The sequence below is a fragment of the Dermacentor albipictus genome, chromosome 4 (assembly GCF_038994185.2).
Source record: "Dermacentor albipictus isolate Rhodes 1998 colony chromosome 4, USDA_Dalb.pri_finalv2, whole genome shotgun sequence".
NCBI lineage: Eukaryota > Metazoa > Arthropoda > Arachnida > Ixodida > Ixodidae > Dermacentor > Dermacentor albipictus.
Genome location: NC_091824.1, coordinates 134,739,094 through 134,763,617, shown reverse-complemented (window position 1 = coordinate 134,763,617; position 24,524 = coordinate 134,739,094). Strand labels below are relative to the sequence as shown.

Below are 24,524 nucleotides of genomic sequence, written 5' to 3'. Positions count from 1 at the left end.
CTGCAATGAGCCATTCCAAGCCAGAGTGCTCAGAATGGTCTCACCACTGGACATGTGTAGCCCAGCATCTGGTAAGAACAAAAGGAAGATTCGAGAAACCTCATATTTTGAATCAAGAGCCACCGTCAGCTTGTCTGGCTCCACAAGATTGGAATAAAATCGACCCACATATTACGGCCACCACGCATTTTCTTCAAATCTACCCGTTCCTCCAAAAGGAGTGCGATTCGATACGAGTGTGACCAAAGAAAACAAAAATTGACATGTGGAATAGTTGTTGGCCCAACTCGTCGTGCCATTTTTTTTCATTTTCAGTAGACAATCAAAAGTTGAGGAAACGCCTGCGACGAATGTTGCGAACGTCACCAATGTTATCAAACGAATGAAATCAAGCCAGGCGAGCAAGCAATGCAATAACGTGTCGCGTCCTGTTGCACTTATAAATGTGCCAGCGTGGCCCTGCTGCTGACGTGTTAAATCGTCATGTTTTGCGACGCGACGGCAGGTGGTGCCTCGTGCCCTGCCAAGTCGGACTTGCGGGAGGTGGACGACTGTAACATGGTGCGCTGCTTCGGCATGCACTGGAAGACCGGCCCCTGGAAGAAGTGCGTCGCGGAGAACGTCACCAGCGGTTGCGGCCGCGGAAGACAGAACCGCACCGTCAACTGCTTCTTCAAGGGAAACGTCTCCGACAAGAAGTGAGTCCTTGAACATCTGTGGCAGCCGACGATTACGTCAATTAAGTGGCGATCAAAGTTCTTGCTGCCTAAAGCGCTGCCAAAAGATGGACAAAAGCAGCTGTCGTCATGCTTTTGTTCATCTAAGTATGCGAAGTGGAGGTTTTTTATTCTGTTTTCTCTCTTTCCTACTACTTATTTCAGGTGTGCTCCGCTCAAGAAGCCAGCCAATTCTCAGCCCTGCCACATACCCTGTCCAGTCGATTGTCAAGTGACCAATTTCTCTGACTGGAGACTATGCAAAGACTGTGGCGATGGTGAGTGTGTGCTGCTTTGTTATCTTGTAGATGAGCGTCGGATCCTATAGTCTGTTTCTTCACTACGAGTACAACGTCTTGGTTTGGAGCCTAAACAGGCTATCTCAGTATGGGCAGATCGCACTAATTTGGCATTATGGTACTGGGGCGGTAAATATGAAAGGCAACATAAGAGCACGTGTCACATAGGCTGAAATTCAACTTCGAGCGATACGCGGCGACCACTCTCGAAAGCAAAGTGCAACGGGAAGGGTTATAATGTTAATCGTTGGCACTCCCATTCCGACAACGTTTAGATAAATGCAAGGAGCATCTCGTTGGCACATGGCTGTAATAACTACTAAAGATATCAGGTGTGTTGTGAATGCTTTCGAGCGTAGCGATAAATATCCCTGCTGTGGCAACGCCTACTGCCGAAAGTAGTGGGAATATGAACGTAGGCGGAAAATAGGGCGATTTTATAGGCCTCCTCAGCCGCAAGACATGGGATGTTATGCAGGATGCCTCGAGTTTCTCGCTTGCCTGCGTTCGCTCAACGGCAGTTAGTGAACAAAGATTGCGCGAGACGTCCGAAGCTGCAGCGGATAATTAAATAGCCAGGTGAAGCCTCGTATGTCCCCATGAGTGCACCTTGCGCACGCCTCTGCCTCGTTTCAAACACACAAGAATGAGCAATGTTACGTGCCAGCGCCGCTTATTAGACAGTAATGTCGTTTGTAGCCGTACGTACGTTAAACAGAAGCGTCTCTGCGGGGTGTGCGTCCCTTCAAGGCATTGATTTTAACGTACGGGAACGCAAAGGTGAAGAAGGCACTAAAAGGCAAGGCGCCGTCTGATGCGTCGTGACAAGCGTATCCAAGCCAAGGCAATCATTAGCAACGATTATGTTGTCGCTAGGCGGATGCGTCTAGTCTGGCCTACGGACGCTGCAATCGCCGAACGGTCTAAGAAATTGTACCCGCCATGTGCTCGTAACTAGCGTTTCATGCGAGCTTAGAGGAAACAAAAGCTCATTTCAATAGTTACCGCTGATCAACGAGAGTGAGAGCGTAGCCATCACGAGAATACACGGTGAAGCGAGCACGGATGCCGCCATGTTCGACAACTCCATTTCTTAACGTCCGTAAACATTACGAACGCTAAACTCGCCAAATAATGTGCGCTATCATCGCGCACGTAAACCACAGAAACTCAATAACTTTCGGAGCATGTGCAGTTAGGACAACGCTATTTCTTTACGTATGTAATGCGTTTAGGTTCGGTTGCAAACGCTATTCTAAAACTGACTCTTGTTATCAATGCCATCTTGCAAAACCGTGGATGTCTCGCCCTGTCCCGCCCTTTCTATCGACGCACATGGCGCAATCCGCTTGCCAAGCCTTTCTGAGGCGCGTCAAGGGCGTGCCTCCTTTTTTCGGACATTATATGTCTATCCACCGTCGAACACGAGCAGTGCAGAAGTGACGCATTCTCACATCAACCTTTTCTTTAGAATACCTTAAAAGAAAATTTTTTTGTGTAACTTACTTCTGCAGGTAATGTATTGGGTAGAACGATAAACAAACGAAGGAAGGCGCCGACGTGACTCCTCCTTTTACAGCGAAGCTGTATACCTCTACCGTCTAAGGAAAATTTCGTCTCGTTGTTGGCGTGGTAAACGAAAAATTACCTATACGTGGGCCAATACCGGGCCGACCCGCGGCGGAGATGGAGCACGCGTTAAGCACTCCCCATACGTGGGCCGATCCCAAAGGTATACTGCAGTGCCGGGCCGACCCACGGCGGAGGTGCAGTTCGCCATTAAGGGACCCACTTACACAGCTTTGCTGGTCATCCTTCTTCACAGGGTCATGGAAGGGCACTGCGCTTTTTTCGGCTACCCATGAGGTAACGTCCAGGTGATGATAACCCAAGAGTGAATCACGATAAGCGAGTGGAACTGGAGAAGTGCCGAGGGTTGAATGTAATGTCTTGATGCCATTAGATTCACATGGCGTCGCCAGAGCTCGCGGAGATGCCGAACTTTGCCAAAAGCGGGCTTTCGTGCATAGCACCCTTGACACCACCCACACTGCATAAGGAAAACCAGCCGGATGTGAACTTCACAGCACTTTTCTTTCCACTTTGTTTTAGGTGGCACCTAGATTCTAGGTGGCTTTGGTATGAGTCCATCTGGCACGCGCTCCTGCGTTCCCTTTCATGTTGCTTACAAGAAACGGTAACTTATTATCTAGAGCCTTACAAAAGATACAAAAAATGGAACTAACTGTATGCAGATCTGCATGACAGCGGCGGCCAAATTCCATTGTTCTGAATTCTGAGAAAACATTTGCGTAAGGAAGCACCAAAACAAAGCTTATATTTGAGTCCAAGCGGAAAAAACGTTTCCTTTATAAAACATGAGTTTCTTTGATTGTCACTTCCCCTGTGACATTACATACAGCTACGGAGTTTAATCTAATACAATATCAACATGAAGTAGCGCAAATTGCCATCTCAATTTTCCGCGCCCTATTGTTACTGACAGATTGAATCCCTTATATAAAGCATTGTGGCTTTATATGTCTCCAGTTACAGCTGTCAGTATCTAAGGGATTTGAAATTAAAATGTCTCAAATATGACTGCTTGTATACATTTCATTTTTCTTTTTCTCGCGCACGTGCTTCAACCGTAATATTAATAAAATCTTCGGTATGGTGGTACAAAAGCCACTTCTCATTATGATTATTTTCCTGCGACGACAAACACGGACACGAAACACTTCGTTACGTAGACAATTTGTGAGACAAGGATGCCGTTTCTGCCTATAGTATAGAAAAGAAGGCACCTAAAGCAATCGACGGACGGATGTGATGTGACTGCCTCCAAGTTTGTCGTTTAGACAACTGTCCCCAAGGAACTAATAAAAAAGGTATTTAATTATTTGTTGCTAATCAGTCATCTGAGCCTGACGTTATTAATGCCAAAGTATGTCCACCTCGCCTAGAAACTCGTCTGAAAAACGCGGTGGTCACTGTGGTCGTTACTTCTTTATTAAAAAATCGGTATGATCTGAAAAAAGAAAAGAACAAAAAAAAACGGCATGTGTATTGTGCACTGAATAGGGCTTTCGGGAAGTTCTATCGTTGCGAGCGTAGAAGCTGAGAAAGCAAACAGAAGAACGACCAACGAATAAACAAGGAGGCGTCGACGGATATGACATAGTGTCGCATCTCCCCATTTTCTTGGACGTCATTTCCACGGTGAAAGTGCGCGGAAGCGTGAAGACAAGGCTGGCCACGTCAATCGGCCTTTTCGTCTTCTGCCCTTTGCTGAACTCGCGCTCAGGGCTTTCGCTTCTTGATTGACCATCTTCTTGATTGCCAACTTCTTTTACATGTGCAGTCCTCGAAAAGATAGACTGCTGCTATACAAATGTCACCGCTAATACTTTATACAACGTCCAGAAGAGTGAATAGCTTCCTACTTGTGTCACTTTGTTTCGTAGGACCGTTGCGTAAAGCCTTTGTCTACTTTGTCCTTGACGTCTTGAAACGGCCGGCGAGCACTCAACGTCAGTGTTCATTGCTGTCGAGCAAATACGTAACAGGATGGAAGACTGCCCGTTGGGGCGGTAATGGTCGCTGGCTTGCTGCCGCGCTTTTCTCCATTCACTTCCTTCTTGTATGAGACGATTAGGATATGCGTTCAGCTTGTTGTTAGCCCCCTTTCGTCTGACAATAAAGGACAGGTTTTGTCACAAATACTTGCTACGAATGAGAACTCAAAACTTTAGGCAGGCAACCATTGCCCGAAGCTTTAAAATGGCGCTATTACTGTGACGCACGCCGTAGCGTCAGAGTCAGGATGTGCAAGCGATTGCGCGAAACTGTAAGTTATCGCCAGACGGTTTGATTTCGTAAAAATGCAGAAGCTTGCACATTCTATATGCCATTGTGCATTTAAGATAGAGTAAAAGAAAAACAACTTCCTTCACCTTACGAGTTAGTGCACACAACCAATTCTCTTATGGTTAAGGGATTGTTTTCTTTGCAGGCAAACGAAGGAAAGATGATTTCGCGTGGATTCTCTGATTGTGTTTACGGCGGTGTACTCACGATTGTAACAACTTGCAGCCGTCACTGCACAGCTCGTAATTTCGCACTGCTCATGGAGTTCGAAATGTGATAGAGCAGAAACTTTAGTGAAGCCTAACCTACAATCTCGAACAGTGCTCGCTACATGTAAAGTGGCAATACAAGCGGCGAGACGCTATCCTTAATAGAGCTTTAATTTTGTTTTCACGGGACCGTGAAGACTCTTGCCTTGTCTGACGCTTCTTGTGTGTCATATGTGGCCCGCATATTTGTAATCACAAACATTAGTAGGAGTATTGTTGTACGACTGAATTATATTTATTAAACTATTTAAAATAGTAATAATCCTAGTGGTAATAATAATAATAAATGATTCATTCCCCCACCACCCTTTAACAGATCAAACAGTCAAGAGAAAGGAGAGGGCACAAGTTGCGTAGACGTTCTTGTAATACAAGCAATTAAGTTCCCTATCCGTTATTCTGATGAACAAAATGAGAACGAGGTGAAAGCAGGAGCCAATGGTTCGGCAAGTGGACACGTCTTTTTCAAAGCGAAATAGCATATGTCGCCTTGAAAAAAAGACGAGTCCACTTGTCGAAACGTTCGCTTTCACCTTGTTCTCATTTTGCACATCGTCTTGACTTTCCATCTCCCGCGTTCCCCGTGTATTTTACCTGGCTATCCGTTCTGTTTCACAAATGTGCGCACCTACGCCAGTAACGCAGGGCTCACTTTCGTTTTCCAATGCTCGGAACGCTTGCGCGTAAGCAGGGTCCGAGCCCGTGCTGGTACGCGAGCGGTTCGTGCTTCGGCGTGAGACGCCGGGTGGTCAACCGTGCCCTTGGCAGAGCCTCCGCGAAGTGAGGCTCTGTCACCCCACCGACGGTGAGCCCTGGTGCCTGCTGGGACGCAACTCGCAGCTGGGTCGGGGCCCCTACCGCTGGAGCACGTCGCCATGGTCACAGTGCGTCTTTGCTCCGGACGCCCGCTGTGGAAGCGGACACCAAGTGCGCAGTGAGTCGTTTGCCCTTGCCGAGAAAACAAAATGGAACGAAGCAAGTATCAGCGAACATTGTTTAACTGCGTGAGCAAACGAACCACAAAGACAGCGAGGGACAAGGACGGGCGCAGTCGATACGAAGCAAGTATCGAATACCGACGTGCGACAGAGATACGCAGGGACAGTGCTCTCGATTCTTGACTTTCAAGAACGTCCACTCGTAACAATTTGATTTCGGTAATCAGGTAAGAATTACAAGAGATGTATATACACATATGCATCGCGTGGAGAAGTCAGCGAAAGAAAATCTTGCCTAACAAATGACGCACTTCCAATCGCAATTGTTTTTAGGTCACATAGTTTGCTAGTTGATTGACCGGATGGCCGTTGTGGCAGTGATTGATAGTGGTGAACGTCATGTCACTCGAAAGTGAGAGCACCAACGGAAGTTACGAATCGAGAATGCGGCCTCAGATGGGCGGCAGGTAGTTATAGCAATAAACTCTTCCTATTTTTTCTTATTTATTTCCCACATTCCTACCGCGCATACTTTCCTGAACACTCATCTTCACTGCCGAGTGGTATTTCTCCGCAGACCTTCGCGGACAGCGCGCCTCTATCCCGATTCTCTGTGATGCTGCATCTTGTAGTAGTTGGTTTTGCCGCACAGCTAGTCTGAATTCCTAATGCCAGTCGGTAGGAACGGGTGGATGGCAGCATTCGAAATTTACAAATAATATACGGAAAATATGTTCCCAAGAAGTGGCAGGAGAGAAAAGGAGCAAACTGCAGTCTTCGCGCCAACAGTTTGAGCCCAAACCTAGAACTACAGCGATGTCAGGACCACCGTGCACGAACAATGGCATCTCGGAGAGCTAGCTTCAGCAGGGATTTTCATTTCAAATACTTTTTTCTTTCTTTGGCGGTCAATGTCGGAGTGCCTCAGCATTACAGGTCATAACGATAGCAAAGACGGCAAGTGTCTGTGCAACGGGTTTCCTGCTGCCATCTGGAGATAAATATCACGTTAGCAAATCACTTTGCCCAGGCGTTATGGAGTTGCATTAAGCAAAAAATTTAGAGAAGCTTCTTTCTACAACATCAAGGAATGTAAGAGACTGCCTTCTATTTGTTCTTCTGTACAACACCCAGAAAGAACAAAGTAATATAGGGATTCCTGAATACATTTTTATCGGCCTGGGAAAGAGGATGTTGGGTGGGGCTTATTGTCGTTGAAGACTGCCTTCTGTTCCGCGTTCCAGAGAAAAAGGAAGGTGTCAGAAATAGCATTTAATTTACTTCTTTCGCCGTTTATTTATTTTGCAGCACTGTACTCGCACCTAGAGGGATTGCTTCAACCTAATATATTCCCCTTCAGCTTCACACAATCCAGTTTGCCTCCTTTTCGTCGTCTATAAATCAGTGTGCCTACTTTACTCGCGTTACACTTTGCAGCGATAGTGCAGGATGTCATCAGAAGAGCGCTTCTTGGTTATTTGCTTTTGTTTTTGACGAGAAACGATTTTTCAACGTAACATTGCTAGTATAGTCAAGACAACATCCGATGATTCGACGCTGCGGCGCGCTTCCTATCTACGCCCTTCTTGGTAGCTTTTTCATTCTGCAGGAGGTCTGGCAGTTTCTGTGTTTTCTCTTGTTCTATAATATAATACGAAGTTCCACGTGTTCTGGTGGCCGTAGCCTGATGTAAACTTCTGTGAGCAGTAAAGGCATTTATGAACTCCTAAACGTACACTGTTTTTCACATTTCAGATGTGACGTGCGTGGACTCTAACAGCATTCCCGTGGAACCAGCGTTGTGCATCAACCTGACAAACGTGGTGGTGAGCTCGCGTGCGCCGGTGCTATCAGCACCCGCTGCGCACCAAGTATGCCACGTTCGCTGCCACGACCAGTGTGCCGTGTCAGAATGGTCGCCGTGGTCACCGTGCCCTGAGGGGGACAGTGCTAACGCCTGTGACAAAGACGCTGTCAGCCGCAGAACTCGACAGTTCATTGGTGAGCTCCATTGCCTCAAGAGAACAGAGTTGGCGAAGTCGGCACATGGCCAAAATGTAGCATCAACTAATAAATAGGAAAAAGAAACAGCGTGAAAGGTAAATCGAATTGCAGAGCGGTGGGTATAATGTCGCGACCGACAGCATAGCGTCACCAGCGCTGTCCGGTTACCGGATACGAATGCTCCTCTGTAACTGAATGAATCACCTAGGAGGTGTTGTGCGCTCCCTAACCAAGCATAAACCAATAGTCTAAAGTAACTATGTTGAAGATGATATAGTCCGGTTGTTGTCGCTGCTTAGATGTCATGGTTACAAAAAAAAATCTCTTAATCAGAAATGTTCACACGAAAATTTCTTGCTACCACTGCAGTGTTCTATGACAAGCTTTAGAAACAGCTTTGTTTTCCTCGCGACCCATGTGCATCCGACTTGCAAGCTTGTCAAATTTTTATTCTAGGCGTGTCAAGCCCAAATTGCCTTGTGAGTCTCACTGAAGAACGACCATGTCCACCGAAGCAAAGTGTGAAAGTGATAAACGCACCTTGGAGCGACTGCATCCTGCACGGAGAGGCGTCGTGCGGCACTGGCTATCGTTTGCGATTGACTTCGGCAAGCGCACACGCATGCGGATCTACGGGTATGTGTCTCATGCTTATGCATATCTCCCATAGCGAGCCACGCCACGCCAGATTAGATAGTGGCGCTTTTCGTGCTATCACCTGCGCCATCTTTACCTGTCCTACGCCTGATATAATCTGCGCAAATCGATCATGTCTGTGTAGCACTATCTCTGCCATCACCATCGATTAGACACGCAGATTGTTGTTTAACAAACGATAACTCCGAAAGGGCGTATACGTGCTGGGGTTTGAAGCTGTTGAATAGATGTCAAAAACTTGAGAGATCTCTTTCTTTGTTGATCGCATTGCCTTTGACAAAACCAAGATATGCACTAGAATTGGGATCGGGGGAGGGGGGGGGGGCAACCTTACCAGAAATAGTACAATAATGCCTCTCTACTGTTGCTGCTGCACTACTTCCCGATGTACGAGACAATAATAAATAAACACCAAAGTGAAAGAACTTATGTGGTACTTGGTCCATTTTGTTTTTGTTTTTTATAGCATTCCCTGTAAAAATTACAGTGTCCTTATAGTACACAATGCTCCTTTTGAATGTTTGCTGCTTTAACCTATCCTTGTGTTATTTTTTATGACTCTCAGTATACTTAAACTCACTGGTTGGCATCAGCCATTTATTGAGCCCGCAAGTTTGTTAGCGTGTTCTTCAAAAGGGGTTAAGCCGTTCTTCATGAAAAGCTCAACTTCCACGTTGTCAGTGATCCGTACAGCTGCTGAAACCCGTGCATTCATTCATGATTCTCTAATACTGTTTACTAGGGTTCGAGAATGTTACCTGCAAGGAGCCCTGTCCCGTAGACTGCGTCATGGGCGAGTGGTCCCCGTGGTCGCGGTGCGATGCCGTTTGTGGAGGAGGCACTCGCACGCGAACTCGGAGGGTTGTCCGCTGGCACCAGTATGGAGGAAGGCCCTGCCCTGTCGCTGCACTGAACGACATGGTGAGCGCCATTTATTTGTTGCCTCTTACAAAAAACTCAGTTTATTTATTGAATTTATTGATTGATTTATTATTTTCCTACGCTTGTGCAGCTTTCTCTCACAATGAAGGGAAAGATACAGGGTGCGAACCTTCTAGACACGTGTTACTGCGTCAAGTAGTCCGACAGAGCTTGGCAGTGCTCTCGGTTTCTTGGAAAAGATACTGGAATCAGCGTAGCTTCTACGTACAATGGTTTCACAACTGTCCAATCGCTGAATATAAAATCAGGAAAACAAAACGACTTTAACACTCAGTGATATTTTTTGTCTTACTCTGCCGTTGTAAAAATGTATCTGTTTTCTTTTCCTCTGTTCAAGCTGACGCGGATGAGAATGCAGGACATTTTTCAGGGGCCACAGAAAATTGTTCGACGGTATAGCTGTAGCATGGGGAGAGGGAGCAGGAGAGACGTCTGGAAGATGGCTTACGCGATGTAATCTGACGTAGATGGTTTTGATAAATGTAATTAAAATGCGCCCTAGCTTACACAGATGGGGTTCTGGTCAAAATTTGACCACAAATTCTGAGGTCTGTCTGTCGGTACGTAACGTGTAACATGATGGGTTCCATGAAGAAAAACGGAAATAAATTCGAAAGGAAAAACGTTGGTGGTGATGAATTTCAAACACTACAATCCCACGCTTAGTAGCCGAGTGCCTTACCCCCTGGGCTAAACACCCACGCTTGCACAAGGTGAATATATCTGAACCATATGAATGTGTTCTACCGGCGGTACAAAACAAATGTCAAAGCAGAACAGTTTCTATGAAGGCTTTGTTAAAAGAGTTGGTGATAGAATAAAAGCCATCTCTAGGACCACATGTAGAGTCAATTTCGAGCTCTGGAGACATCAGGAAAATTCCGATTTTGCCAAAATACAATTCCAAACACGCCACATCCCCGATACGTTTCAGTGGTCGCTTGATGCCCGCTCCGATGGGGCGTTGCTTCACCGATCGATAAGGTTGGTAAGGAGTGATAATAGTTGATAAGGACAGATAATGGTTAATGAGGCTCTCATCGATTGCGATAAGGTTGATAACTACCGATAAGGGTTCATAAGGGTCGGATCGGGTTTGATAATATTGATGAAAACTGATAAGGGTGGACAAGGGTTGATAAGAGCCGGATCGAGTCCGATAACGACAGATAAGTGTTGATAAGGATTTATACTGGTTGGATCAAGCGTGATAAGATTGATAATGACACCGGGCAGCGTGGAGATGAGTAAGTGGCACAATGCCTACGCATACTTAGGCAACCACAGTGAAGTTAATGCATAATTTTTGTAGCTTTATAGCAAACCTCACTCGCTTTGGAGGCATCTATCAGAAAACTTGAAGCGCGTCGAGCAATCGAGTGACAGTGTGCACGAATTCGCAAAAAGATACGTAGGATCATCACGTTGTGAAATGAGGATGGGTGCAAGCACCTGTGGGCGCACAGCTGTCGAGACGTCACTGTCACCACAATCTAAGTATGCTGTCGCATACTGACAGTTATTTTTTTTTTTCATATTTAGCTACCGTCAAGTCACACATCTCTAATTTCTTGCTTTCTTGTTTGGGACTGTCCAGCTGCCTTTTGAGGGTTGATTGTACTTAAGACCCCAGTTCCTATGCGAGTAATTGTGCGTGTTACAGGAAATTCAGACCGGCACGTGCCTCATGGACTGCGGGCGGAATATCTGGCTTCCATCGGGATGGACCCGGTGCCGACCCTTGAATATGAGCAAGAAGCTCCCGTGTGGCGTTGAAGGATTCAGGACGAGATCAATTCTGTAAGTTTCGTTCAGTGCAGGAAAACCTGTAGAAACTACTTTTCTTACCGCCGTCGCGTATCAGGCGTCATGGTTGTAAAGATCAGTGCGATGAGTTATTGGAAATAATGGCCCGCATGTTCGCAAACTGAATCAAGTCTCACGTAACGAAATGTTACCGTCCACCTAACTGCAGCAGAATTCAACAGATGGACCAATTTCAAGATTGTAGAGGAAACAGTGCAAATAACAGGACGCGAGAAAGGGACAAACTATGGCGCTGTTGTCTGTCCTTTCCTGACGTTCTGATATTTTGCGTTGTTTTCGTTCAAGACACAAACCAAACAGCCCGAATGCCTACTCTTCACCATTTCAATAAATTCTGATACAGAACTTCTCAGTACAAGAAAAACTTGTGCTAGTTAGGCTGTCGAGTCCTCTACTTTCAAAACTTCTACCCATCTGAAACTAATTCAGTCATTCCAAGCTTTCAATTCTTTCACTTATTAATTCGGCCGTATGTGACACTGCTGGTGCTCTCAAATTAGAGCCCCCGGGAATGTCCCAGAGAAACCGCAGTTTCTCGTTCGTTAATCGGTAGAGCAAAATTTTTTTTCAACTCCAAACTTTTTCTTCTTCTTGACTTCGTGCGACTTCGTGACGTTCAGGTTGGTTGCAATCCTTGCTTAGCTGTCATGTGATGCTATATCAAAGGAAATAGAAATTCATTTTTTCTCAATAAATATTCGTCAGCGACATTTGTTTCTGTAAACTGCTCATAATGGCAAAGCCTGTAGCGCAATTCAAAAAGACGGGGACGTGACAGAGATACAGGACCGTACCAACCGTACCAAACCGTACCAACAGCCCAAGAATCAGCCTTGTTGAACTTCATTTCTGTAACTGGTAAACCTCTTGGGCCTGTAATGGACATCATCTACTCTTGAGTACAATATGTACTGTTTCACGCTGTGGTATGCTACAATATATTTGGCGTACCATGGTAAGTATTTTTGCTCCCTTGCCATCACGGATCTTCTACAGATTTCATTGTTGAAGCAATAGTTGGACATTTCTTTCAAAGTGTTAGTCGAAAGAGGAGATCATGAATGCGTTTTAGTCTTGACATAATCAAACGTAACTACCGTAATCACAGGGACTGGTGACCTATAAAGCACTTAGAGTAATTAAGAATTTCGTAATCTAATGAGCTACTCACAATTGCCTAATATTATATTGGAGCAGCGAAAGCGCTTTGTTTTCACGCTGTACGTGACCTTTCTGTCTGAACTATACTGTCTGGTAGAAATGATAGCTTTTTTTCTTGTACTTACCCGAGGTGCATGTCCGTGCTCAACGGCGACCCTTACGAAGAACTGACCGAAGAGGAATGCGATCCACTGCGGAAGCCTCACGACAACGAACCGTGCAAATTGCATTGTCCGGGAGAGTGCGTGGTCTCCGAGTGGTCCGAATGGTCATCGTGTTTGGTGAGCAACTTTGCCAGCTGCAACTAGTTTATTTGTTGGCACTCGACATTTACTACGTAAGCGTAAAGCTTATGTGCCACTCGCTCACTGAAGGGCACATTTGTGCGGTTTAATAGTGCCATGTGCAACGCAGCCGACTCATGCTAGCCCTATTTCCATGGAGCACAGGTTTACAATCGCATTGTCGTAAGCGGGTGTTGTAAAAAAAAACTGAACAGAAGTGTAACTACGACATATAAGTGAGGGATTGTGTTGATACATTACGTATCCAACTGAGTAACGTCCGCACATATGGTGTACATTGGCAAAAAAAGAAACACTCGTCAACAGCAGAGCAAAGATATTAAACAACTTGACGTTTGGGGACCCGTACGGGCTACTTTTTCACGATAGAGTGAAAGTAAAGAATGGCGTCCTTTAAGTGGTGACAAGATTGTGCATGCTTCTTGCATATTCTTCTGGCATATTGCCACGTCTTTGGCTCGGAGCGTGTCCAGTAGGTTTTATGTAGAGGGATTCTAGTGAAAAGGCGGCAAGATAGCGATATTTCGGTGGCGACGATTTGCGCTGATTTCCAGTCTGCAAGGTAAAGGGTGGAGGCTGTGAGGTATTATACACTGTTGAATCTGAAATTTAAAACTGCGTCTCATATAATGCCAGAATAACGTGAACACATAGCTCATATTTTCTAATGCACTGGTCTAACACGTTGCTGACACGGGTCACATCGTCGACTGAAAATCGACGCATATCGACTCCATAGAGAAATCGCTATCTTCCCGCCCTGTACTAGAATCCCTCTGTAAACAATCTGCTGATAACACATCAAATCAGATACGTGGCAATCGGCCACAAGTTTATGCAAGAAGCATGCGCAATCTTACCACTACTTAAAAGATATTCTGTACTTTATCTACATCGTAAATAAGGCACCCGTACGAGTACCGAAACATCCAGTTCTTTAAAAAAAGTATTCCGCTCCTAACGAGTATTGGTTTTCCTGGCAATATTTGCTGCTCGCGGGACGATGTTTCGTCGAAGCGTTGATTATATGGTACACATGCGCTATTCTCCAATCATTATCAATTCCAACGTGGCAATTGTTTTGCGCACTGCTTCGTAAGTACGGGACACAAATAAAACCAAATTTCTTCGAGTCATATGCACAGGGTGTTTCGGACAAGTTGTGTCCAAATTTCGAAATATTCCAGTGCCACGTAGCCAGACAGGACCAAGATAAGGTTGTTTTTCAACAGCTTGGAGCAAGTCAAGCTGCCTCTTGTATTTCGCCTAATTACATAAGTAGCTATAGTTATTCAAGTAACATCTCAAATATTATAATAAGAGCAAAATTGCCAATCAGAACACTGTAGGCCATCATCAGAAATTCTCGATCCATCTTTCTGTTGCTCAATACTTGCCACATAAAAGTTTATTTTTTTTTATTTTCAAGCGTTAAAGAAAGCCTGCAAAACACAAAACTGTATCCCGCGATACGTCGCGCGCAATTTTCGCGTGCTTTTACGGTATTTTTAAGGCCAGAAAATACATTCATGTAGCACGTATTCAGCAACAGAAAGATGGATCAGGAATTTTTCATGATGGCCTGCAATTTCCTGATTGACAGTTTCGTCATCAGGATTGATGACAACGTTATTCCCTCTCGGTTTCCAGGACCCTACGACAGGAGCGAATATCACCGAGCGACACCGCACTCGTCGAGTTCTTCGATCACAGAGGCACGGCAGGCACTGTCCGTACCATCTCGTTGAGTCGGACGTCTGTCTGAAGCACCACTGGGAGCTGGGAGCACAGGGGTCTTGTGTCGTCAGCGATGGCTCACCTTGTGGTGGCGGTGTTTCCAAAGCGCCTCTTTACTGCGTCAGGGACTCGGATGGTTTGCGTGTGGACTACAATTATTGCCATCCGGTAAGCGTGTTTTTATTAAGTTTGCAGTTGTGTGCATGCTGTGTGAAGTTCTATGTTCATTCATTTCAGGAGTAATGGTTGCAACATGTGTTTGTACTTAAGTATATTAGAAGACAAACTTTTACTTTCTTTCACCAAAAAGGATGCCTGATGAAAAAAGAACTAGGAAGTTGAAATTTCTGACTAAAAAAGTTTGTGACCTCACAACATTGCCCATCAAGAAATATATGAACTTGTTCGTTTTTATTATAGCCATACAGGATACATTCGTACAAAAAAAGCAATGAAAATTTGCTTGAGTACGAATTAATTAGTATATAGTAAGAAATAAATTGGTAATTGGTTTGTTGAATTATCCACAACTTAAAACTATGTCCAGAATGTCAAAAATGACTTTGAATTAAATTTTCTGCGCTTAAACCAGAATTTTCAGGTACCAAGTTCAACGTAGAAGAAGTGATACGTTGGCCTTTGAGGGGTTCGCTCTATATTGTAAGAGTTGGAGTCGGGCGTGTCGAAAGGGGAAGCTGGCCCATGCCGTCGTCCGACTCATCCGCGCTAAGGACGTTGTTGAAGGGAGGAACGTCTTCTCATTAAAACCGAGGAATACTGGGTTTATTTACAGCATCTACATGAATAGTGGAGAACGTTACATCTCGTCAGTCTACCATGACTGAAGTGAAGCACACTGAGGAGCTGAAAACGTCTGCTTAAACCCCCTCTGTTCTCCCTAGATCATTAGGCCAGGGAAATCTGCTCCCCATCTTTGTCCAGTCGGAGCGTCTAAAGTCGCCAGAGGACCCGCGTTGAGGGCGAGGGTTCACACAATCTTTCCCGCACCTTTGTTCACTGAACACATATAAAGAAGGGGAACTTCGTACACCTGGATTGTTACGCTTGACTGAATCTGGCGCGTCTTGGTTCCTGGGATGACCCAGCAGTTAGCTGGAGCGTCTGTAAAAGTAGTGACGGTTACTGGAGACCATGAAGAAACGCTGTAGAACACCCTTTTCCTGGAGTTATTTTCTCCCATTGGTCCACGACGGCGACATTGAACCAGCAAACAACACTCGATCCGCTGAGCATGTCTTGCTATGGCTGGCGCCAGAAGCCTGTCCGAGGGGGACGCATTGCTAACTTCACGAGATGATTCGTCGCAGTGGGGCAGGAGAGATTAGAAGGTCACTACCCCCGCTAGCGGATCGTAACAATATGCAGTAAAGTTAACCCCACAGCCTTTTCCCACTCCACAGCCTTTGTGAGGTGAACCCCACAAAGGCTTTGGGGTGAGCTCTAGAAAGGCCAAAGTACCACTCTTGCTACCCCCACAAGGAGTTTTGCCCTCGTAGCGCTTTGCATGCCATATTCCTTATAAGGACAGGTTGTGTAGATGACCACAACAGCAATCCCAATAGATCCAGTTACAGAACAAGACTAGACAAGAGTGCCGAATCACCTGATAGGACGATCCAAGTCATGACAAACCTGTTTTCATTATGCACAAGACAGCCGAGTGCCCAATGAGTACACATCATTGTAATTGAAGAGGTTAATTCGAACGATAACTACCTACGCACTTAAAACAGCTTCAAGAGGCCGCTGTTACTAATACACGAGAATTGTACTCATCTCACGCAATAATGAAGGTTTCATTCAGTGTCAATATTAAACAGTGACAGCATGCCTTTCTTTTATCATCATCATAACCATCATCCTCTTTTAAGTCCCACTGCGAAGGCCTCTCTCTGCGATCTCCAATTACACCTGTCCTGCGCAAACCGATTCCAACTAGAGCCCACGAATTTCCTAATTTCATCGCCCCACCTAGTCTACTGCCGTCCTCGACTGCACTTCTCTTCTCTTAGCACCCATTCTGTAACCTTAATGGTCCACCGGTTATCTAACCTACGCATTACATGACCTGCCCAGCTCCGTCTTTTTCTCTGAATGTTAATTAGAATGCCTTTCTTTGGGTGCTCAAAACTGAGTTATAGTTATGTCAGGCATTTGTCGTGATCATTACAGAATCTGACCTCGGTCATATGCCGAAGTGGTTAATGATATGGCAGACAGCTTTTATATAAAGCTCTTTTCTCATATTTTGCTTTGTGTAGTTGTATCTCCTTTCGGGCAATTATGCACATTACTACAATATTTTAGTCGTAGAAAACATTACTTCGTTATGACAAGCATTACATTAAATAGCACAGTAGCTCTGTTATAATGGACGTATACATATCATCAGCAGAATATACATTGCTGGATGTAATAATTTTTTATATCACTCCCATGGCGGTGGACATCATTGTTTGCTTGAGGAAATCCGAGTTCGAAGTCGATCCTCTAGTTGCTCGTCACACAATCTGAGTGAGCATTCTTGGAAAGGAAATCAAAATGGAGCATGTTGTACCATACACACTGCATGAAATGAATTTGCTTTAATTCTGTTTAAAGGTAGGCAGTTGGTAAATGCGGTAGGAAATTCTTACGGCAGACATATTTCGTTAGGTTTGACACGATACTTTATCCGCTGCTGCGAACGCATTCACCCACAGTTCGTCTTATTTATTTTGTTTCTGCAACATAGTGCAATGAATATTATTCTTATTTGACATTATGGAGTGTCGTATATTCAATAAATCTTCTTTATTCTATGCTTTGTATCCATTTTTAATTTACGCGGAGCCTGCAGTCGTTTTCTGCAGTCTTAAGTTTTTTATACTTTGCAGAAAACTAAGCCATCAACCAAACATTTAGAGACGCCTTGTAACGTGTCCTGTCCCATCGACTGCAAGGTCTCGGACTGGTCAGAATGGGATCAAACGGAATGCGAGCCATGTGGAACTTTCGGTGAGCATCCATTATTTAAATCGTGTAATTCAAATTGTGTGTGAGTGCAATTAGCAGGAAACAGAAGAAGTATTCTTACATACCTGAAGTCTTGCAACAAGTGGTAGCGGGTGGCTGGGTAGATAATGCATTCTATGATGAGTAATGAGAAGTCAGCTGTACTTTTAGTCATCTTAGTAATGTTAATTTTCTAATAATATTCAATCACGTGTCTATGCTGTGAGCTCTACCCGTTTATGTCTTTCGAAGCTTAAACGTTGTTTAGATATTTGTTCACACACGCCGACTGAATAATTTATATAACCTACTTCACACTCCATGTTTTATTGTTGTGCCTTGTATCGCAAGCATCTTACAAATCAGATTAAGAATAATACGTTACATAGAAGGGTTTTTTACACGGCATGTTAAGCAGGCCTGAGACCGGCGTGTCGTATTTCTCACTCTCCTTTTAATAAATTTATTTCAACCGTAACTGGGATGAACCTCAAACTTGGAACATTAGTTCCAGCCCTGAACACCAGCTCTTGGGGAATGCACCTATGGATTTGTACCTGTAGGTGACGAAAGTGGGCTACAGATCCGAGTATTTGAGTTCACCATGACTCTGACAGCTATTTCATTACAGCTCAATTCTACAACTACGCCGGTATCCTTTTGTATCCTTTATAACTTCGCATTCTGCTACACTTTTCTTAAGTTCATTTTTATTATTCGCGATTGCTTCAAGTAAACACTTCAGGAGCATTATAAATCGCAAGTTCGCGCATAATATTCTGATGAATTCCGTTGTCTCTGTTGTGATACATAGTTCTCGTTCCAGGAGAGCAGGTCAGACACCGTGAGGTGATTCAAAATGCTACTGACAGTGGAAGACCCTGTGCAAGAAGTCTCACCCAAAGAAAGCCTTGTGCTTTCACTCCCTGTTACTACTGGTCATCAGGTGGATGGTCTCAATGTGAACTGCATGTAAGTGACGCTCTTTCTGTACCAAATATCCAATTGATACATTCATTAAGTTATCAGTTATGTCCCATTGCCAAGGATTCATGTGCTTTACAAAGAAGTTCAGTGGTTAGGTAAAATTTGTTAAACCAAGCCACTTTGCCATGACAGTAAGTAGTAATTGAAATCAGTGGAGTTTATTTAGTGATGTTTGCAGCAAAAAATGAATAATACAAATGCAAGAAGTGCAACCGAAACGATACAGAGTCGGTATAATATGTTGAATGCTTTCACTCAGTCCTGTTCGTTTTAATCATGAACCGTAAACGACCGGCCAGCTTCGATGATAACGTAAGCAGAGCGCTGCTAAGGCCACTGGGGAAGTCTAAAAAAGAATAGTATTGGAATAAAATGTTTACATTTTGCCCGCCCTCCTGTCACTGCATGTGCAACTGCCCACAAGCATGTGATGCCCTTCTCGTATGTATAGTAATTTATTTTCTAAAAGATACTGGCAGATAACTGTTTTACGAGAATATGCTTGCCAAATTCCTGATGCAACCTAACCATTACAAGTTTTTAACAATCTCGACTGAATTATGACCAGCGAGAATGCGCAACAGCAAGAAAGAACTTTTGTATAGGATAAGCCTACCATACTGTCACGAAAGTTTGCCTCTTGAACAGTTTCGTTCAAGTCCGTGTGCAGCTGTTCTCTTTCGGCCTCTCCTTCTACACAGGGAGCAGATTGTGGCTTCGGCGTCCGCAAACGTGATGTAACATGTCGTCGGTCTGATGGTGTGTTGGTGGACAACAGCTTCTGCCACCTTGCCAACTTCACCTCCTATGCAGGAGGCCTTCTCGGCCTCGACTGGCTCGCCATTGGAAATGATGTTCAGGTAACAAAACTACAATGCATTCTTCCCTTGCCTGAAGGCGGCAAACATTTAAAAGGACAGACAACCACTCGGAACATGAATCTAGATAACCCCACTGATGGAATGATTCCCTGTCATAGTTGCTAAAACGAACCATGTTTTTCTCGTTAAACGTGGATTTAGATTTTTAATTCGTCACTAAATATCGCGAAAAATTACCTGTGGCACTTCAGGCGGCAAAAAGCACGAAGCTGCAAAAGAGGTACACCATGTGACCTCCTACTCGGTCAGTGTACGCGGTTCGTGGTCTTCTTATCAGTATTGAAGTGTAATATACTTTTGATGATCGTAAGTTTTGCCTGACTTGCAATGTGCAGATAAGTCTTTGTTTGTGGTGAGCATAAAAGTAGCGCTGCCTTCGCCTTTATTTTCGATGACTTGGCTTGGCTCGTCTATCGACAGAACAACGACGACGGGGACCAGCCAACCACCACCTAGTCATGTACTTGGGAGAGTAAAAGGGGCATAGATATAAAAAATTGCTGTACAACAATGCGAACTTACTGCAACAGCTATTTATTTTCAAAAACGATTGAAAAGGTCAAAATGCTTAACCACAGTTATACTCACCCCTTTGAAAGCGAAACGATGGGCCGCTTTCACAATGTGCGAGGCGGGCTATTGGCAACACTCTCACTTCTCAGCGTTGCTGGAGGAGGAACTTTTACTTTTTTATGAGCTTCTCAGATCGAAAAATTTTGTGTACTGAATATCCTCGTGCTTTCATCGCTATCACACACTATCGAGAACGAGCTTTGTGTTGCGCCATAAAAAAACTAGGTCCTTAAAAAACGCTACTGAGGGAAACTTTCTTTATTGTGACCGCATTATTGGACTCATAGTCGGATCCCAGCGTTGATATCTGTTTGTACAATCATGAAGCCAATAATCGCCAAAGAAGATGTTAAGAGATAGCTTGTTAGACATTCACCCTAATACGAGGGTTTCAACGTCAACCTGAGAGGCTTCACATCTTCAAGTATAATGTGTGCTATGCAATGGAATAGTTCTGAAGTGTTGGCGTTATGCAATCAATTAGTACACTATAAAATATATTGGAGCATGAAAAATAAACCCTGATACGCAGTATGGGCATAGTAGGAGCCTATAGGCTCATAGTTTAGGCCACGAGCAGATTTTCTGCCTTAAAATGGCAGCGTCTGGTTAGAGACGTGCTAAAAAGAGTTTTTTTGGATTATGCTACTTTACTGTGCGCCCCAGGCACATGTTAAGATCTTGCATCAATTAATTCAATATCGCACAGGTAGCAGCGAGAATAATTTTTGAATCCTGCATTTTTCGTTGCAGACAGAAGAACAGTGCTACGTCCCGTGCCCGCAAGGTTGTTCTTTGTTTCCTTGGTCCGACTGGTCACCGTGCAACCGAAACTGCGATACTGGCGAAATCCGTAAGTACTTGATTACCTTGACTTTATAGAATGTGTGTACCAACTACATGCTGTGGCATCAACTTCTCGTATGTCTTGGAGTGTACAAGTTTGACCTTACGGACCAGTGACAAATGGAAGAAAAAAATATACCATTGCTTAGCTGCTTGAGAAATTGATTAATATAGGTGGCGCCGTCTCACAACATGGCTGCATACATAAACTTATCATTAATCCACCACGGTAGCTCAGTGACTCTAGTATTGTGCTGCTGAGCATGACGTCGTGTGTTCGATCCTGTCGGCGGCCGCATTCCAATGGAGGCGGAATGCAAAAACGCTGGTGTGCGATGTGTTGGAGGCACGTTAATGTACTGCAAGTCGTCAATCTAATTCCGTAGTCCCCCGCTTTAGCGTACTTCACACTCAGACTGTGGTTTTGGAGCGTGAAACACCAGATTTTAAGTTAATTTAGACTTATCAATAAGATTCAGTTTGTCTGACAAGTCTAAATTTGAGATGTCTAACTTAGTCCAATATAGTTTTCTTTGCTTCATTATATAGCATTTCGACAAAACTTGTAGTAGGCAGCAATAATTTTCGTAACATAAAAAGCACGGGATAAATGCCGAAAATCAATGTGGCGCGGTCAGATCTCACTGGCCAAAATATCGGTTTAGCAGCTGACCGGATATATCAAAACACACAGAACCCACAGAACATGTAGACAACTTTCTAAATTAGTGCAATCCAGAAATATCATTTTCCAAGAAAAGGAAGTCTTTAGGGATGTTATCGAAGCGTTCTGGAATTTTGCCCCATTATCTTCAGTAGCGTGAAGCTTATCATCAACTGATTTCAGCTCAAGCAAATAAAGTGCTGGCCAACTGCTTATGTTTACATCTAAGCGGGCTGACTTATTTTGCGCGGTATCAATGGAGAGCCTTCGGGTATTCACTGATTCACTTATTCGAGCAAGCACTCCCGTTTGTTAACGACAGTTGAATGTGAAAAGTAGCACCCAACAGGCAGCACCCAACAGCCAGCCTCTGCGTCTTTTATAGTTTTCTCCTGTAAAGGGTGCACCACTGCGTATGTGGTTATTTTGCGGGGAAAAATCACCTGTTTTCTAAGTCGGACATGTTTGAAATTTTGAGAAAACGAAAAGTGTGACACGTAGGGTTAGCTTGCTGTTCCATCATATTATACTTCAATGTACGTAGTTCTGTCGACATAAGGCTTTTGATAATGACATTCAGCGTGGCACTATGTACTCCTATTTACAAGAACAAAAAATGAAAAATGTAATAGCACTGCTAATACTTTATCTCAGCGCACAATAATTTCTCGCAAATAACTTTCCTCAGAGAAAACAAAGACGCACCTTTCTAAAATCAACACTTTGCTATTGGTTATCAATGCTTGTCTTGTACAAGGAACAACGTTCTCACCCATAGACGGGACTACCTTTAGTTGTGTTTCAATACCGCTAGAGAAGGAAGAAGCAATCAACGGCTTTTAGAGATTTTAAAAGCTCATATTTACACTACAATCATTATTTACAGAAAGTGTCGTAGATGACGCAGTTGGCATTTGATGCTGTAGAAATATAATGAATAGTCGCATTCTATTATTTTTTTGTACTATGGGTAATTTCTTGCAAATGGGAAGGCAACAAAGAAATAATAAGGTCGTGGGAATCCTAAATATCTAACTTTTCGTTGGGCAGCTTATCTGTCCAGCAGCAATTGAGAATAAACAAAATAACAGGACTAACAGATAGAAGGGACAGATATGTTGCAGTACAATATACTGTAGAGCAAAGTCTACAACATAAAAGCCTATGTACCAAAGCCTGAAACCAATGTCAATTCTACTTGATGAACAGCTTTGTGGTAGCTGCCTTAAAGCTGTGGAACAGCTTTGTGGTAGCTGCCATAAAGCGAGGCGTCACACTACTTGACGCCTCGCTTTATTCCCTCGCCATTCAGATGACACAACAGTTATGTTGTCGTGTTCTCTTTTCAGTTGGTCAGACATCACGCTCTCGAGCGGTCATGACTCCTTCAAGGACTGGCGAGAGCCGCTACTGCCCATTGGAAATGGTTCAGACTAGGCCTTGCTGGGGTACGTGCCAAGGCACTCTGGGTTATCATATCTCGCTGAATGTCACATGTGTCGCTCAATGGCTGTGCTCTTAAGAACGTTTCACAGGTTACAAGTTGTAATTGCGAAATATAATTAAGGGGGATTAAAAACAGCACAAAAGCGGGTACCGTCAAAAAAATTTACTACTGAAAGTTTGTGCAGTTAAAGAAAGCTGATTTTAAGAGTGAAGGTATTGCCGAAAAATTGACGCAATGATTTTCCGTAGTCAGACAAAGCATTGTTTTTGGGAAGGTAGCAGCATATCTTAACAGTTTACATACACTTCGCGCTTTCCCTTCTATATATTATAAAATTGGCTGACGATTCACTTTTCTTTGTATTGTGTTCTTATTTTGTTATTTTTTAGCTTCTCGACATAATCACAGAATGTAATATCATGCACATATCCCTTTTTTCAATTTCAGTTTCAGTTTATTATTCCTTAAATACAATGAATCGGTTAGAGATAATATACAGACGTGAGTCCCAAAGTGAAAGACTACAACGGGATCCTCGGTTAATAATAACAATGTAGAGACGTATCAAAGATGAGCAAGATATGTAAAATACACAGCATCCAGTATACAATATACAATTTACAGGGTGGCCCAGCTAACTTTAGCAAGAGTTAAAAAATATGCCGATGCACTGTAAGATGACACAACCAAATGCATGTTGCTGACTATTGCGTGTAGTATGTTACACTATTCTTTTTTGTTCTGCTTAATTCCATAATTAGTCTAGATTAACTAACTAACTCCAAAAGCAACGAAGTAAGGCAAACGATTCAATTTAGAATGTTGTAGAGCGCTTTGTAAAACGTCCGATAAAGCAGTTTCTAACTTTTTATGTATTAGGTATTAGTGTTTTTCTGCTTATTGCAGATGCCCACGAAATAAAAAAAAAACACCACGTGACGTGCCCTCTTGCGCGTCGGGATTGCAGCGCTCCCAAACTTTTTTCGTACAAATGAACATAGCATCTAGCAGGGTGCGTTGCCGCTTAAAAGGCGACAGGTCAGTGCCGCAGGCATTGGCTGTGCGATTTACGTCACCGCTGTGCTTCCCTCGCGGCGGTTCATGATAGTGATCAGCAGGCGCAGCGGCAGCACATCCGGCCACGTGCTGTGTTCGTTTGTGCTCGGAACGCCTGGAAGCAGTCCAATCAAGGCGCGCAAGCAGACATGTCACGTGGTATTTTTTTTTTCGGGAACCTGCAGTAAGCGGAAAGACATTAATGCCTAATAGATAGAAAGTTAAAAACTGTCTAATAGGACGTTTTGCAAAGCACTCTACAACATTTTTATTGGAATTTCATGCCTAACTTCGTTGTTTCCTAAGTTGCTTACTTAATCTTGAATAATT

The 24,524-nt window shown here is 43.9% G+C and overlaps 1 protein-coding gene across 11 annotated transcripts in view; it reads left to right on the top strand.

The window, feature by feature from the left end:
• Nucleotides 1–24,524, top strand: part of LOC135898392 (thrombospondin type-1 domain-containing protein 7A-like) — an 818,428-nt gene that overhangs the window by 633,648 nt on the left and 160,256 nt on the right. For all 11 annotated transcript variants that reach the window (XM_065427299.2, XM_065427298.2, XM_065427295.2 and 8 more), the window contains 14 exons: nt 506–698; nt 882–994; nt 5,846–6,088; nt 7,848–8,093; nt 8,553–8,732; nt 9,496–9,674; nt 11,359–11,495; nt 12,814–12,964; nt 14,639–14,893; nt 17,623–17,743; nt 18,567–18,712; nt 19,429–19,587; nt 20,935–21,034; nt 23,041–23,139. In XM_065427299.2, the coding sequence (XP_065283371.1) occupies nt 506–698; nt 882–994; nt 5,846–6,088; nt 7,848–8,093; nt 8,553–8,732; nt 9,496–9,674; nt 11,359–11,495; nt 12,814–12,964; nt 14,639–14,893; nt 17,623–17,743; nt 18,567–18,712; nt 19,429–19,587; nt 20,935–21,034; nt 23,041–23,139 (2,322 nt within the window). The remainder of the gene's footprint in view (nt 1–505; nt 699–881; nt 995–5,845; nt 6,089–7,847; nt 8,094–8,552; nt 8,733–9,495; nt 9,675–11,358; nt 11,496–12,813; nt 12,965–14,638; nt 14,894–17,622; nt 17,744–18,566; nt 18,713–19,428; nt 19,588–20,934; nt 21,035–23,040; nt 23,140–24,524) is intronic.